Here is a 14,374-nt window from a genome sequence, read left to right on the forward strand (position 1 = left end):
GATATCTTTGACATCCTCCCACAACTCATCTGGTCTTCGCTCATTAGTGTTCAAGGCCTCAAACCTGTTCCTGAGATGATTCTGAAATTCTACATTTCTACTATGTCCTGTAAATTCACAATGAGCTGCAGTAGGTTTCAGTGATTTGATTTTGTTTTGTTTTCAGGAGGAGAGATTATATAGCTTTATAATGAAAATCAGATTATAAATTTTGGCATAAATTTTCTTTTCAATTTATAATTAGGAAATAGGGAGCTCTAGAAGCCTAGTTTGTACTGAAATTCCAAAGGCACACGGCTCAAATCCATGAGTTGCTCCTAGGGAGAACAAAGGACAATTTCCTCCTGTACTATTTATAGCTTCTGAAAACCTGTTGCAGGGCAAGGCACAAGTCGGTTCCAAATCAACTGCACATAACAACAATCAGGAAATCCTCAAAACTGACAAAAAAGTAGTTGAAAAGAAACATATTTGCTTCAGTGTTCTTTATTTTCATTAAAAACAATCATTTAGAGACAGTTGATTCATATAGTTTTAAAAGAAAAGAATTATTTACAGGTTATAGTACTTTATGCAAATCAGGACCCACATAGCTTTTTCTTTTTAAACATCATGCAACACCATTGCATTTTAATTCCCAAATGTGCCATGTGTATTATGTGCATGATATTTATACATGCTATGCATATATGTAAAAGCACATTTTTTGTAGATGTATAAGATTAGTGACAAGACAAAAGTTGTTTCAAGACTTATTCCTAGTTGACATGCAGGAATTAAAAAATTACTCTCTGAACTTTTATTTTTCATGCCTTAAATCATGTATAGTGAGTGGGGGGAAAGTTCATAACATGGAAATTTGTAATACAAGTTATCTTTTTTTAGGAAAATCAATAATTTTCTCACTTTATTATGTTGAGCCAAATTGCTATTTAGAAGATAAGTATTCTATAATTTTATAATAAAAAGTTTAGAATAGATTTATTATTGGAGACAACAATGAGTTTTTTATTTTTAGCACTGGTTATACCAATTTCAGAAAATTTTTAGTTACTGCTTTGGCTAAACGGCTAGGTTTAATACAATACAAAATATTTTGAACAAATTATTTTCTATAAACAAAAATATTCCTGCTTTTTAGTATGTGTGACTTAGGAGCTTACTTATGGAACTACAAAAGATGAAGTTGAATTACGTATTAAAAGACAATGAGTATGTGTCAGGAAGCTTTTTTATAAGCCACACAGAACAGACTGTATTTAATAATTTTACTTCTGGTTAGTTCCCTTAATAATCTATGTTAAAGCAACACTAGAGATTTTATTTACTTACTTTTTACACTTTAAATATTTGTGGAAAAGATCAGTAGTTCAGCAAAAGACATTACAGAACATATTGCTGTTGGGTTGATTCTGACCTCCAGAAACCTACAGGACTGAACAGAATTGCCTCATAGTGTTTCTAAGGCTGTAAGTCAGCTGTCACATCTTTTCCCTATGGTGTTCATTCAACCTTTTGGCTAGAAGTCAAGGATTTTTAACTATGCTACAAAGGTTCCCTGAGTTCACTACCCAATAACTAGTAAAACATGTATGGGAACTCAAGAAGGGGGGAGGAGGGTGAGCAGAGGGGTGAGGATAGGTAGGGGTGAAAACACAGGGATATACAATATGTTGGATGGAGGGAGGCGGGAAGGATTTGGGTGAAAAGACAGCATAATGATGGGCAAGGTCCAACGGTGATTAATATTACAAAATATAATGCATGAGAATGTACAAAAAAAATGTGTAGAACAGTGTGAAACATAACGAATACAAACTTTGTAAGCAAACCGATAAAAAAAAATCACTATCCAAATCAATCAAACTCACTGCTATCAAGTCAATTCCAAATCACAGCAAACTTCCATTGGGTTCCCAAGGCTATATTTCCTTACAGGAGGAGAGACCGCTCACTGTTCTACCATGCAGTGGCTGGCAGATCCAGATTGCTGACCTTTTCTTCAGCAATGCAACATATAAAACACTATGCAACCAAAGTTTTTCTTTTTTTTTTTTTTTTAAAAAAAAAAGAAGATTCAAGGTTGTCAGGGACTGGGACAGAACTAACAAAAGGGATATTTCATGGGAAGTTAGAAAGCATATGGCATGGTCTGCAAATTCCCTATCTATGGAATTTCTTTTTCAAAACCTCTTTTTTGTTTATTTTTTAATTTTTATATATATAATTGTGGTGTTGGGCTCAAAGTAAGCTTTTGTTTAGCTATTAGCCCCCTCTGGTCTCTAGTTATCTTAACTGCAGACACATGGTCTTGCAAATCACCAACAGCTGTGGAACTAGGATAAGAGAAAGAGTGCTTCCCCTATGGGCAGCAAGACTTGAGATGAGCAAGGACAAAACCATGGTGAGACTGAGAACCTTATGGTGGAGAGACTGCAGCATTGCTATGGGAAAATGGTGGCAAGGTGTGACCTGAGGCTTCTTGCATTTGTGCTGGCCACAGAGGTTTTGCAGTTCTTGCTGGATGTTTGATGGAGGTGTTCACTTATAACTGCTCTGAGGCAAATCTTGCTAGATGATTTAGATTTGACTATTGAACTTAAACCAGAACTGCCTTGGAACTGTTGGGCTAACGCCTGGACTTGTGAGATATTCTTTACCTCCTCCACCCACTTATCTAATAAAGTCCACTGTTGGTACCATAACTGTGAGTCTTGTGAGTCAGCAATGAATAAAAGAACCTTTGCTTCTGGGGATCTAGAGACATCAGGGGACTGAGCTATGGGATCTTTACATACTTTTTGCTCCCGGACAGTGAGAGGCTGTGCTATTCTTACTCCCTCTAGCCCTTTCAGAGAGAAGCTCATGCCCTTGTGCCTCCTTATCTCATTTCCCCCTATTTATACCATAGTAAACAGTCCTATTTTATGAATATACTACACAGCTTCAGCTTTCAAAGGTATATCAAGAGTTACTTCATGTAATATATTATTTTAGATAATCTTCACCCTCCAAGTTACTTTGCTTGTGCTCTTTATCTAATCTCTATTTTTTTCATGTTAAAGAGTCCTGATGGGTTGCTAACCAAAAGAAGGCTCATAGTTCAAATCCACGAGTAAGAGAAATATAATGGTATCTCTTCCTGTGAAGAGTGACAGCCTCTGAAAACCAATAGAGGGTCTCTCTCTACGAGTTAGCGTTAATGCAGCAGTAGTGGGTTTGTATTTTGTTTTTTTACTCTTTCATGTGAGATTTTACTCTCATATGTAGTTATGGCTGTCTATTGATATTTAAAATGAAGGCACCATAAACCTCACTAGAAACAATATGCTTCTGAATGAGGACTATAAGTTACAGGCCTTACTCTAGAGAATAGGTCTGTTTGGTATCATACTGAAATTCCTGTCGTCAGTTCTTGAAGTCATTTCCCTTAAGTGACACAGATTCTTTAAATGACTGTTCAGACTTTGTCTCAGAGTAAAAGACTGGCTGCTAGTATCCCAGAAGTCAATTCATCTTCATAATGACTTGTCTGCCATTCAGCAGGACAACCAATAGCTATCATTTATACATAAAAATGAGAGCACAATCAATATTTCCTCCCAAGTATTCTAAGTGGAACTACACAAGAAAATTATTATTAGAGCACAGACATTTTTTTCTACAAGGACACAGAGCCCATAAAATTGGCATACTATTTATTTTACTACTATGCAATTAAAGAATTATTAAAAAATTAATTTACTTGTGGTTGGCTATTAAACATCTTCTGAACAACAATATTTTACATTTCTGATGACAGGGCTATTTACACTATTTAACTTAAACTTCTCCTTTTGTAAAACAACATGAACAGAGAATATAATGGGCTGAAATCTAGGTGCACAGATGATATATTAAAACAAGGTGCAACAGAAGTTTCACTAAATGGATAGTTGGTGTGTAACAAAAAAATCATATATATATATTTTTTTCACTTTGTTTAAATTTTTTATTATTTGGATTTTAGTGTAAATTTATAAATCCATTTGCTTTTCATCTATACATAATGTTTCATAACATTAAGTATAAAATCTTTAATATAACTGAGCTTTCCCCATTTCTTCTCTGCAATTCTCATCTGCTGCTCCTTTGACCTTATATGGTTGCTTATTCTAGGAATGAGTATCTCATTTGTATTACTGGTCACCTTACAGGCCTATCTATTGTCAGTTAAAAGCTGAGTCATGGAAGTAAGTTTTGTCCCAGGTGTGAAAGGTGACTAAATGCTATATAGCTTTGGGAGGGGGCGGGTAACACCGATCTCTTATGGACCCGTAAGCCTGGCTTCCTTTTCTTTTTTTTAATGTTTTGGAGTTTTGTTCAAGATTATTCCTAACATTACTCAAAATCTTCTAATGTTATTAGAGGTGATAGAGGGGCACTATATAAGTTCTTCTAGTTTCAAGGTTATGAAAAATATTTTTTTCTAGTCTAGAAAAAATCAGGATGTAAATGATCTACTTTAAACACATTAATGGAGATTTAGTGATAAAGTATGCACAGAACTATTTATGAATTTAAGCCTTAGCAGTTGGTTGTTATAACCTTGAGATGGTTCCTGGTATCCTAAATGGAAAGAGAATAAATTTCTGTTTGCTAAATAAACAAAAAAGAGACATGGTAGTTGATGTATTTCATGCAATCATCAGGGAAATATTTGTGTGTCTGAATGTAAACTGTTACTACACTGATATAGAAGAGTTAATATTGGAAGGGAAGGTAATTTTCCTTTTATTTCTGTAATGTACAAAAGCATTTGTGATGATATTCAAAATTTGGCATTTAGTGCATGAAATTTGCGAAAAATAATATATTCGGCAACATCTGGATAATGTCCTTGGTCCAAGAAAAGAAAAATATAACCATACCAAACATGCTGACATTCTGGCATTGCGACTACAGCACCATCTCTCTTCCTTCAGATAGTGGCACATTGGAAATCCCCACTTTTCTTGACCATATTCTGGAGATGGGAGAAGAAACAGAGATTATTTAAATGTAATTTTTCCTCTTTCAGTTAAAGTAAATAGTTTGTTGAGAAAGTCAATCAGTCACTGAGAGAGTCAAACAGTAGTTAGACATGGGAGTGGTGATGTTTAACAGTTCATTCCAATCTGTTAACAGAACATTTTAATACTATGGAGATGATGTTTGCTCAACAGCAGCTGTTTTAGGTTTAAGCCCCAGGTTCTGATACCAACCAATCTGCCAAAGGATTCCCCAACGATTTAAAAAAATAATTGAAAATGAATATATGCATGCTCAGGGCAACTCGAGGTGATATATGGAAACACTAGCATCTACGGAATTTTATTGCTGACCCAACATTCTAGAAAAATTACTTTTAAAAATGACGTTTGGCACTTTATCACATAATAACATTAATTCATTCCTAACAATGCTAAAATAGCAAATTTATTTTTAGCCACTATGTTCACTTTTCAGAAAAAGAACAGCTGCACTGGCTCTTATTTTATCATTATATTGAGAGTCTGTAATATTTTAAACTGTGATTCAATTGTTGCAGTTGCATTTATGATCCAAGTAACAAAAACAAAAACCAAAATCCATTACTTAATGCCATATGGAGTGCTCAACTTATTTACAGAGTTACATGTTCAACTTGCTCAAGCCAATTGTACAGCACTATTAATCACACAGGGCTTTCAAAAAAGAAAACAAACCAAATTTCTACTTTGAATTAAAGTCTGAATAATAAGATTTTACATTTTATCAAGATTATTAAAATTCAAAGATAATTAAGGTAAACACAAACTTTCCATTGGATTAAAAAGCAAGATAGAACTAAAAACTTGAAATAAGAAAACTTCAAAACAAAGTATTTTTTTAAATTGTTTACAGCATCTACTAAAACAAAGTATTTCTGAGGTTCAAATTAAGTGCTGTCAAGTTGACAATGACTCATAGCAACTTTCTCAATAAGGGATTTCAGCTCAGGGTCATAGTCACTGTATCAATAGACTTTGTTGAGAGTGTTTTCCTCCTTTGCTGATTCTCTTTCAACATATGATGTCTTTTCCCAAGGAATGGCCCCTCCTATCAATAGGCCCAAAGTATGTGAGACAATATTTCACTATCATTGTCTCAAAGAAGCAACCTGACTCACCCTTTTCTGTGACAACTTGTTTGTTCTTTTGACAGTTCATGGGTATATGGCACTCTTCTTTACACCACAATTAAATGGCATAGATTTTTCTTAGTCATCCTTATTCACTGTCTAACTTTCAGACAAGTAATTAAAAAGATCATGGTTGCATCAATTGCCCCTCAGTCTTCAAATTGACATTTTGCTTTTTAACATTTTGGAAAGGTCCTTGACAGCAGACTTTTCCAGTGCAATAAGTGTTTTTATTTCATAGATAAGTTTATTTACAATTTCTGTATTCTCAATGTATTATGATGTTGCCTATTGGCCCAGTAGGAAGGATTTTTATTTTCTTGATGTTGAAATGTAACCCATATTGAAGGCTATAGTCTTCGATCCTCTGAAGTAAATGTTTTAAATCTTCCTCACTTTAAGCAAGAAACGTTATCTGAATAACACATACGAGTCTTCCTCAAGTCCTGATGTTCCATTCTTCTTCTTAAAAGTCCAGCTTCTTGAATAATTTGTTCTGTGTACAGATTAAATGAGTATGGAGAAAGGATACAGCCCTGAAACACACTTTGCCTGATTTTAAACCGTGAAGTGCTCCCTTGTCATGTTTGTGCCACAGCTTCTTGGTCTAAGTATAGGTTTTGTGTGAGCACAAGTATGTGTTCTGGAATTACCATTCTTTTCAACATAAGCTATAATCTGTTATGACCCACACAATCACAGGCCTACATTCCAATAAATATGCCTCAATCCTATGAAAGATCAGGAAGCTTTTGAATAAAAGAGAGAAAATGTAAATTTTATGTGGAAAAGAGTCTGGGAAAGAGATTTCTATCAGATATTTATATTTAAAATAGCTATTTAAGCTATTTGAGGGGAAAATTAAAGATTCCACAGAAATGAGATGGTAACTATGCATCATAATCAAGAATATTTTTAAAAAGTGGTGCTTATGTATTTAGATGGCACTTAACATGTGTAAAGGAGCTATGGAGCGCTAGTGGTATTAAATGAAAGGCCAACCGTTCAAATGCATCAGCTCTTCAGCTTGGGCAGTGTCCTCCTCTAAAGATTTCCAACCTGGGAAACCTGAAAAGTCTCTATGAGTCAGAATTGACTCAACAGCAATGGGTCTGGTTTGTTGGTTAGTATGTGTGAGACACTATTAGAATTGCTTTTCTATATAAATCAATTACTTTTAAATTCCACAGAAATCCTATAACATTTATGTGCTACTATTATGTTGTTGTTGTTGCTATGTGCCGTCGAGTCGTTTCCGACTCATAGGGACCCTATGCAAAACAGCCCTAAACCCTGCTCTATCCTGCGCCAACCGTACCGCCTCTGACACACCCATCCCGATTACCCCAGTCACTGAATCAATCCATCTCATGGAGGGTCTTCCCCTCCTGCGCTGTCCCTCCATCCTCCCAAGCATGATGTCCCTCTCCAAGGACCCGTCCCTCCTGGCATACTCATGTTTAATATAGGGAATCCTTCTCTGATCCCTCCTATTCTTTGGGGTACACGTCCAAGTACGTGAGATGGAGTCTCAAAATCCTTGCCTTCAAGGAGAAGCTTGGCTTCACCCTCTATGGAAGCTTGGTTTTACCGTCTCCAAGACAGACCTGTTAGTTTTCTTGGCCGTTCATGGTATGTTCACTACTCTTCTCAAGCACCACAAGGTTGACGGACAGCATAGGTGAGGAAGACACCGATGACACGCGTTAACACAATAATTAGGGTAGTAAGGGTAGGTGTGTCAGAGACTGAGATTGGCTCAGCATAGAGCAAGATTGAGAGCTGTTGTGCATATGAGGGTCGCTATGAGTTGTAGTCAACTCGATGGTACATAACAATATAGGGATACTGAAGTACATTGCTGTTACATGTCAGGAAGTAACATCTAATTCAGCAACTGTATACAAAGGAGTAAAACTAACTGACTTATGTGGTTTCCTAAACTGTAATCTTTATGAGAGAAAATTATCAAGTATTCCTCCCCCCCCCCCCTCAGAGCTGCTGGAAAATTTGAACTGCCAAACTTCCAGTTAGGAGCCATCTGGAATCCTTACTAGGGATCCTTAACTGAGGTACCAAACCAAAACTCACTTCCTTCAAGAGAATTCTAATTCATTGCAACATTCCACAGTGTTCCAGAGACTGTAAATATTTACAAGAGGAGATTGTCCATCTTTCTTCCAAGCAGTTGCTGGTGGTTTCATACTGATAACCTTTGAGTTAGCAGCCTAATTCCTAGCATACTATGTCATCTGGGCTCATAAAACTAAGGTAGAAAACTCAAACTCATTCCCATCAGAGTTATAACTTTGGAGAAGAATACTCATCTTTCTCTTGTGGTGGAGCTGGTGGATTTGAAGGGTCAGAGCACTTGTTTGAGTTTGCAGTGCAACTTGTTATGGATTCTACAATAGAGTCGCCCCATACCTGAGGGACAGACAGGTAAAATAAATTGCCTAAAGATGCACAACTAAAGTGGTCAGACTTTAAATGTAAGTAGTCTAACCAAGTAAAGGCACATACGTGAAGAATTTAAGATGTAATTGCACAGGCCTTATAGAGCACTTGAAACCTATCCAAGTTTCTAGGGAAACTAGGTTACTTCTCCAAATTTTAAGATGACTCTAACAGTTTGAGTTTTATTGAGCAGCACCCAATCTAAGGTTTTAAGATTTAACTGTGACAGGATTATTGCTAATAAAAAGGTTACAACATTCACTTTTTTCTTATAGCTAAAAAAGGAAATATTTACATTTAACTTGAAGAGAAGAGTCTAGAGAGACTTTTTTTTTATTTTTGCCAATTTAGAATGGTTAAGGAAAAGAGCTAACCTCTGAATTTTCCCCAAAAAATCTCCTTGTTCTCTGTAGTAGGAAATCCCTCAGTTTTAGGTTGGCATTCATTTAAAAAAAAAATAATTCTGAGACTCTCTTCCACCTAGTAAATGACATAATTAGTTTTGGATGATGGGATTTGGTCAGAATTATGTATGCAAATTCCCACCCGTTTGTTCACAAAGTTTTTGTTGTTAAGTGTTATTGAGTCACGATTCATAGTGACCCTATGAATAACAGAATACAGCTTCATCCTGTCTTGTACCATCCTCAGCAACTCTGACATGCTTACAAAGAGAAGGAGGGATATTATTTTCTTTCAATCCTTACTTCACCTTTCCTGTCTAGAATGTAAGTGTAGTAGTAGCAAGTCAACGGGGGCCGTATAAGCAAAAACTGGAGATGATGAAGCAATAAAATATAAACATCCTATAGTCTTAGGATACTGGTACAAAGCTGCTATAGCAATTCTGATAGTTTGCTGAATATTTCTGATATCTCTGAATTGCAACAGAAATATCCCACTGTTTTGTTTAAATCGCTGTTATACAAAGTCTGCCTCCATTGTGCACTTAAATCTTTATCTCAGAGTTTCTCAAACTTCCTATAGCAAAAGACTCAGAACACAGGAAGTAAGATCTGTATATTACTGTGAAAGAAACTGATGATGGTAACTGTGTTAGAGACAAAATACTGGAGTGGAAAGGATCATTAAATTGGGAGCCTATTTGGCCATAAATAGACATAATGCCCTGATACATGCCACTATAGAGATGGACCCTGAAAAATATGCTGAAGAAATAAGTCAATCACAAATACTATAGCATCTCACTTATACGAAAATAGAAGAATAGTCAAAGGCATGGAGACCAAAGTTTATTAATTTTGGCTAGCGGTAGTAGAAGCAAAGAAAAGTCATTGTTTCAGAAGTAGCAAGTCTCTATTTACAGTAAAGAGAAATCTGGCATCAATAATATCAAAGAGTTTACAAAATGATTAATATAATTGATATATACTGCACAAAATTGAATTGCCAAAATGTGAAATATACAATTTTTTTCCCTAAAAGAAAAGCAAAAACAGCCACTGATACTATTAACAGTCAAACAGCAAACACTTAAAACACCTAATAGGATTTGTTTTCTTTTTTTGAGGGTCATGATTTTGTCAAACAGTCCAACTCAATTTTGTTAATATTGATTTAATTGATTATGTTCTATTTTATATTTCATTGTTTAGTGGCTAGGGTTTTAAACACCTATGAGTAGCAATATATGGCACAATAGATTATTTCCATTTAATCATCAAGGGAGCTCTGGTGGCGTAGTGGATAAGCAGCTGGGCTGCTAACTCAGTTCAAATCCACCAGCTGTTATGAGGGAGAAAACCGGACAATCTCCTCATACGTAATTTATAGCCTTTGAAAACCCACTGGAAGGTCATCTATCAATAAGTTCCAACTCAAAGGCACATAACATTTAGGCTGTTTCCATGTTATTGAAGTCGTGAATAATGCTTCTAGGAATATTGGTGTGCTAATCACCAAGTTGTGCCAAGAAATCTGGAGAACAACCACTTGGCCAACTGACTGGAAGAGATCTATATTTGTTCCCATTCCAAAGAAAGGTGACCCAACTGAGTGTGGAAACTACAGAACAGTGTCATTGATTTCACATGCAAGCAAGATTCTACTGAAGATCATCCAAAAACGATTAGAACAGCACATCAGCAGAGAACTGCCTGAAGTCCAGGCTGGGTTTAGAAGGGGTCGTGGTACTAGGGATATTGTTGCTGATGTTAGATGGATCTTGGCTGAAAGCAGAGAATACCAGAAGAATGTCTATCTGTGTTTCATTGATTATGCAAAGGCATTTGACTGTGTGGATCATAACAAACTGTGGCTGACTCTGAGAAGAATGGGAATCCCAGAACATTTAATTGTGCTAATGCGAAACCTATACTTGGACCAAGAGGCAGGAGTCAGAACAGAGCAGGGTAACACTGCATGGTTCAAAATTGGGAAGGGTGTATGCCAGGGATGCATCCTGTCTCCATACCTTTTCAACATGTATGCAGAGCAGATTATCCGAGAGGCTGGCTCCATGAGGAGAATTGTGGCCTCAGGATTGGTGGAAGGTCTATTAACAATCTCCGTTATGCAGATGACACAACCCTGCTTGCTGAAACTGAGGAGGACCTCATGCACTTGCTGCGAAGGGTCAAGGACCAGCCTTCAGTATGGACTGAGGCTCAGTGTCAAGGAGACAAAGATTCTTGCCACTGGACCAATTGGCAGCGTCAGGATGGATGTCGAAGAGATTGAGATTGTTCACAGCTTCAGTCTGCTCGGCTCCACAGTCAACACTCTTGGCACCGCATCAAGGAAATAAAAAAGCGTATCGCGATGGGAAAGTCTGCTGTTAGGGACCTCTCTAAAATACTCAAGAGCAGCGATGCGTCTCTGGAGACTAAGGTGCTTCTGATACAGGCTACGGTCTTTGCAATTACTTGTTATGCATCAGAGAGTTGGACAATGACTAGGGAGGACAGAAGGAGAGTGGATGCTTTTGAGCTGTGGTGCTGAAGAAGGGTACTGAATGTACCCTGGACTGCCAGGAAAACAAACGGATTTGTCCTGGAGAGGATTAAACCAAGCTACTCCTTGGAGGCAAGGATTCTGGGGATTCGTCTGACATACTTTGGACATGTTGCCAGGAGGAACGGGTCCTTGGAGAGGGACATAATGCTTGGGAGGGTTGAGGGACAATGCAGGAGGGGAAGACCCTCTATGAGATGGATTGATTCAGTGACTGGGATAATTGGGATGGGTGTGTCAGAGGCGGTGTGGTTGGCGCAGGATAGAGCAGGGTTTAGGGCTATTGTGCATAGGGTCGCTATGAGTCGGAAACGACTCGACGGCACATAACAACAACAACAACAACAATCTCCATTTGCTTCTCCATTCTATTTTCCTTGGTGTATATCCCTAGAAGTAGAATATCTGGGTTAGATAGCATTTCTATGTTCTGAATTTTGATGGAATGACAAACTGCCTTCCACAGTGGTTGTACCATTTTACAATTCCACTAACAGTGTATGAGGGTTACAATCTCTCCACAGTCTCTCCAAAATTTATTGCTTGCCATCCTATTAAAATTTGTAATTACTAAAAAAATCTTTTAAGCTCAAACCTTACACCTAACCTGTCTCCTAAAATCAAAAGATATCATAGCCCCTTCATAGAAAAAAATTCTCTTTATTAAAAATGAATGTCTATCTTAGACTTCGACTCTTTTTTTTTCCTATTTTATACTGGTTTGTTTACAAAGTTCATAAACATTGTTTGATTGTTTTTCATACCAAATCTTTCCCATTTCCTTCACACACACACACACACACAACCTCCATCAAATTGTGTGACCCTATGATTAACCCCCTACCATCTGCCCATCCTCTCCTCTCTGTTCCCCTGACTTCTCACCTTGGATCTTCATACTCATTATACAATAATGTCTTATACAGTATTTGTCCTTAGGGGACAGAGTTAGTTCACTTAGCATAATGCTCTCCAGTCCCTCCCAAGTTGGGTAGTAATTTACAAAATTATTGCTACTACATGCTGCTTAGTATTCATTCATGTGATGTACAATAATTTCCCAATCCATTCAATTGTGGTTGGACATTTGGGCTGTTACCATATTCTTCAGATAGTGAATAATCTTTTATCAACATTGCTGTACAAGTCTCTGCTTGTGCCTCAGTTCTCATTACTTCGGGGTATAGTCCAAGAAGTTGATTAGCTGAGTCATTTGTAATTTCTATGTTCAGTTTTTCAGGAAAGCACCGAACTGCCTTTCAGAGTGGTTATATCACTTTACAATCCCACCAACAATGTATAAGAATTCCTATCTTGTCATTTCCTTTCCAACATTTATTACATGCTGTCCTGTTAAACTTTGCCACAGCTATTGGAGTGAGATGGTATCTGACTGTGGTTTTGACTTGCATCTCTTTAATCACCAGTGATTTTAATCATTGCTTCATGTGTTGGTTGGCCATTCGAATATCTTCCTCTGTGAAAATTCTTTCCATATCTTCTGTTCATTTTGTAATTGTGTTATCAGTCTTTTTCTAATGGGGCCCTATAGGATTTTGTAAACTTTTGATATGAGACCCTTGTCTGAATGGTATTGTGAAATGTTTTTTCCCAATCAGTAAGTTTTCTTTTCCCTTGATAGAAAAAGAATTTTTGTTTTGCAAAGGGATTTAATATTTAGAAGGTCCAATTCATCAATTTTATCCTCTCCATATTGTGCATTTCTGGCTGTATTTGGCAGTATCCTCATACCATAGGCTAGGCTATCTAAGCTTGATCCCACTTTGTCTCTGATGGACTTTATGGTTTTGAGCTATACCCCCAGGTCTCTGATTAACCATGAACTGATTTTTGTGTATGGTATAAGATATGGATCCTGTTTCAGCTCTCTGCTTCAAATTTTTGAAGGAGCTGTCATTTCCCCATTTGATAGCTTTTATTTCCTTGTTGAATATCAGTTATAGCTAGCTGGGACTATTTCTGGGTTCTCTGTTTCATTAGTCTATGTGCCTGTCATTATACTAATATGATGCTGTTTCAATTACTACTGCTATGTAGTAGGTTTTGAGGTCAGGGAATGCTATGCCTCACACTTAATTTTTATTTTTCAGTGGTGCTTGGTTTATTGGGGGTCTCTTTTCTCTACAAATAAACTTGATAATTTCTCTTTTGATCTCCAAGAAAAATTAACTTGGTATCTGTATTGAGATTGCATTTAACATCTAGATTGCTCTTGGCAGGATTGTCATTTTTACAATATTGAATCTTCCTATCCATGAACGGGGCACATTTTTCCATTTCTTTAGGTCTTTTATTGTGTCTTGCAGAAATGTTCTGTAGTTTTCTTTGTACAGGCCTATATCTCTAGTTAGGTTCACTCCCAAGTATCTTAAAAAAAAAAAGTCTCTTCTGTGAAGGATCTAATTTCTCCTTCATATTTGATGGAGAGCTTTGCTGGGTATAGGATCCTTGGCTGGCAATTGTTTTCTTTCAACTTTCTGTATATACCATCCCATTATCTTCTAGTTCACATAGTTTCTGCAGAGAAATCAGAACTTAATCTGTTTCCCTCTTATAGGTGACCCTTTATTTTCCTTTTGGGGTTTTTAGAATTCTATCTTCATCTTGGAGAATTTGACTATGATATGTCTTAATTTTTTTTTCTTTCTTTTTGGATCTAGTCTATTAGATGTGGGTTTTCCCATTCTTCAAAATATCTGGGAAACTTTCTTATAGGACTTTGTTCACATTTTTTTTTTTTTT

At 36.7% G+C, this 14,374-nt stretch overlaps 1 protein-coding gene across 1 annotated transcript in view; it reads right to left on the reverse strand.

Annotated features, from left to right (window-relative positions):
- Positions 1 to 14,374, reverse strand: part of METTL25 (methyltransferase like 25) — a 176,447-nt gene that overhangs the window by 56,506 nt on the left and 105,567 nt on the right. Inside the window, exon 6 of the mRNA XM_006882536.1 lies at positions 4,911 to 5,005. Within this exon, the coding sequence (XP_006882598.1) occupies positions 4,911 to 5,005 (95 nt within the window). The remainder of the gene's footprint in view (positions 1 to 4,910; positions 5,006 to 14,374) is intronic.

This window comes from Elephantulus edwardii, unplaced genomic scaffold (assembly GCF_000299155.1).
Source record: "Elephantulus edwardii isolate Elephantulus edwardi_28Jun2011 unplaced genomic scaffold, EleEdw1.0 scaffold00021, whole genome shotgun sequence".
NCBI classification, from domain to species: Eukaryota; Metazoa; Chordata; class Mammalia; order Macroscelidea; family Macroscelididae; genus Elephantulus; species Elephantulus edwardii.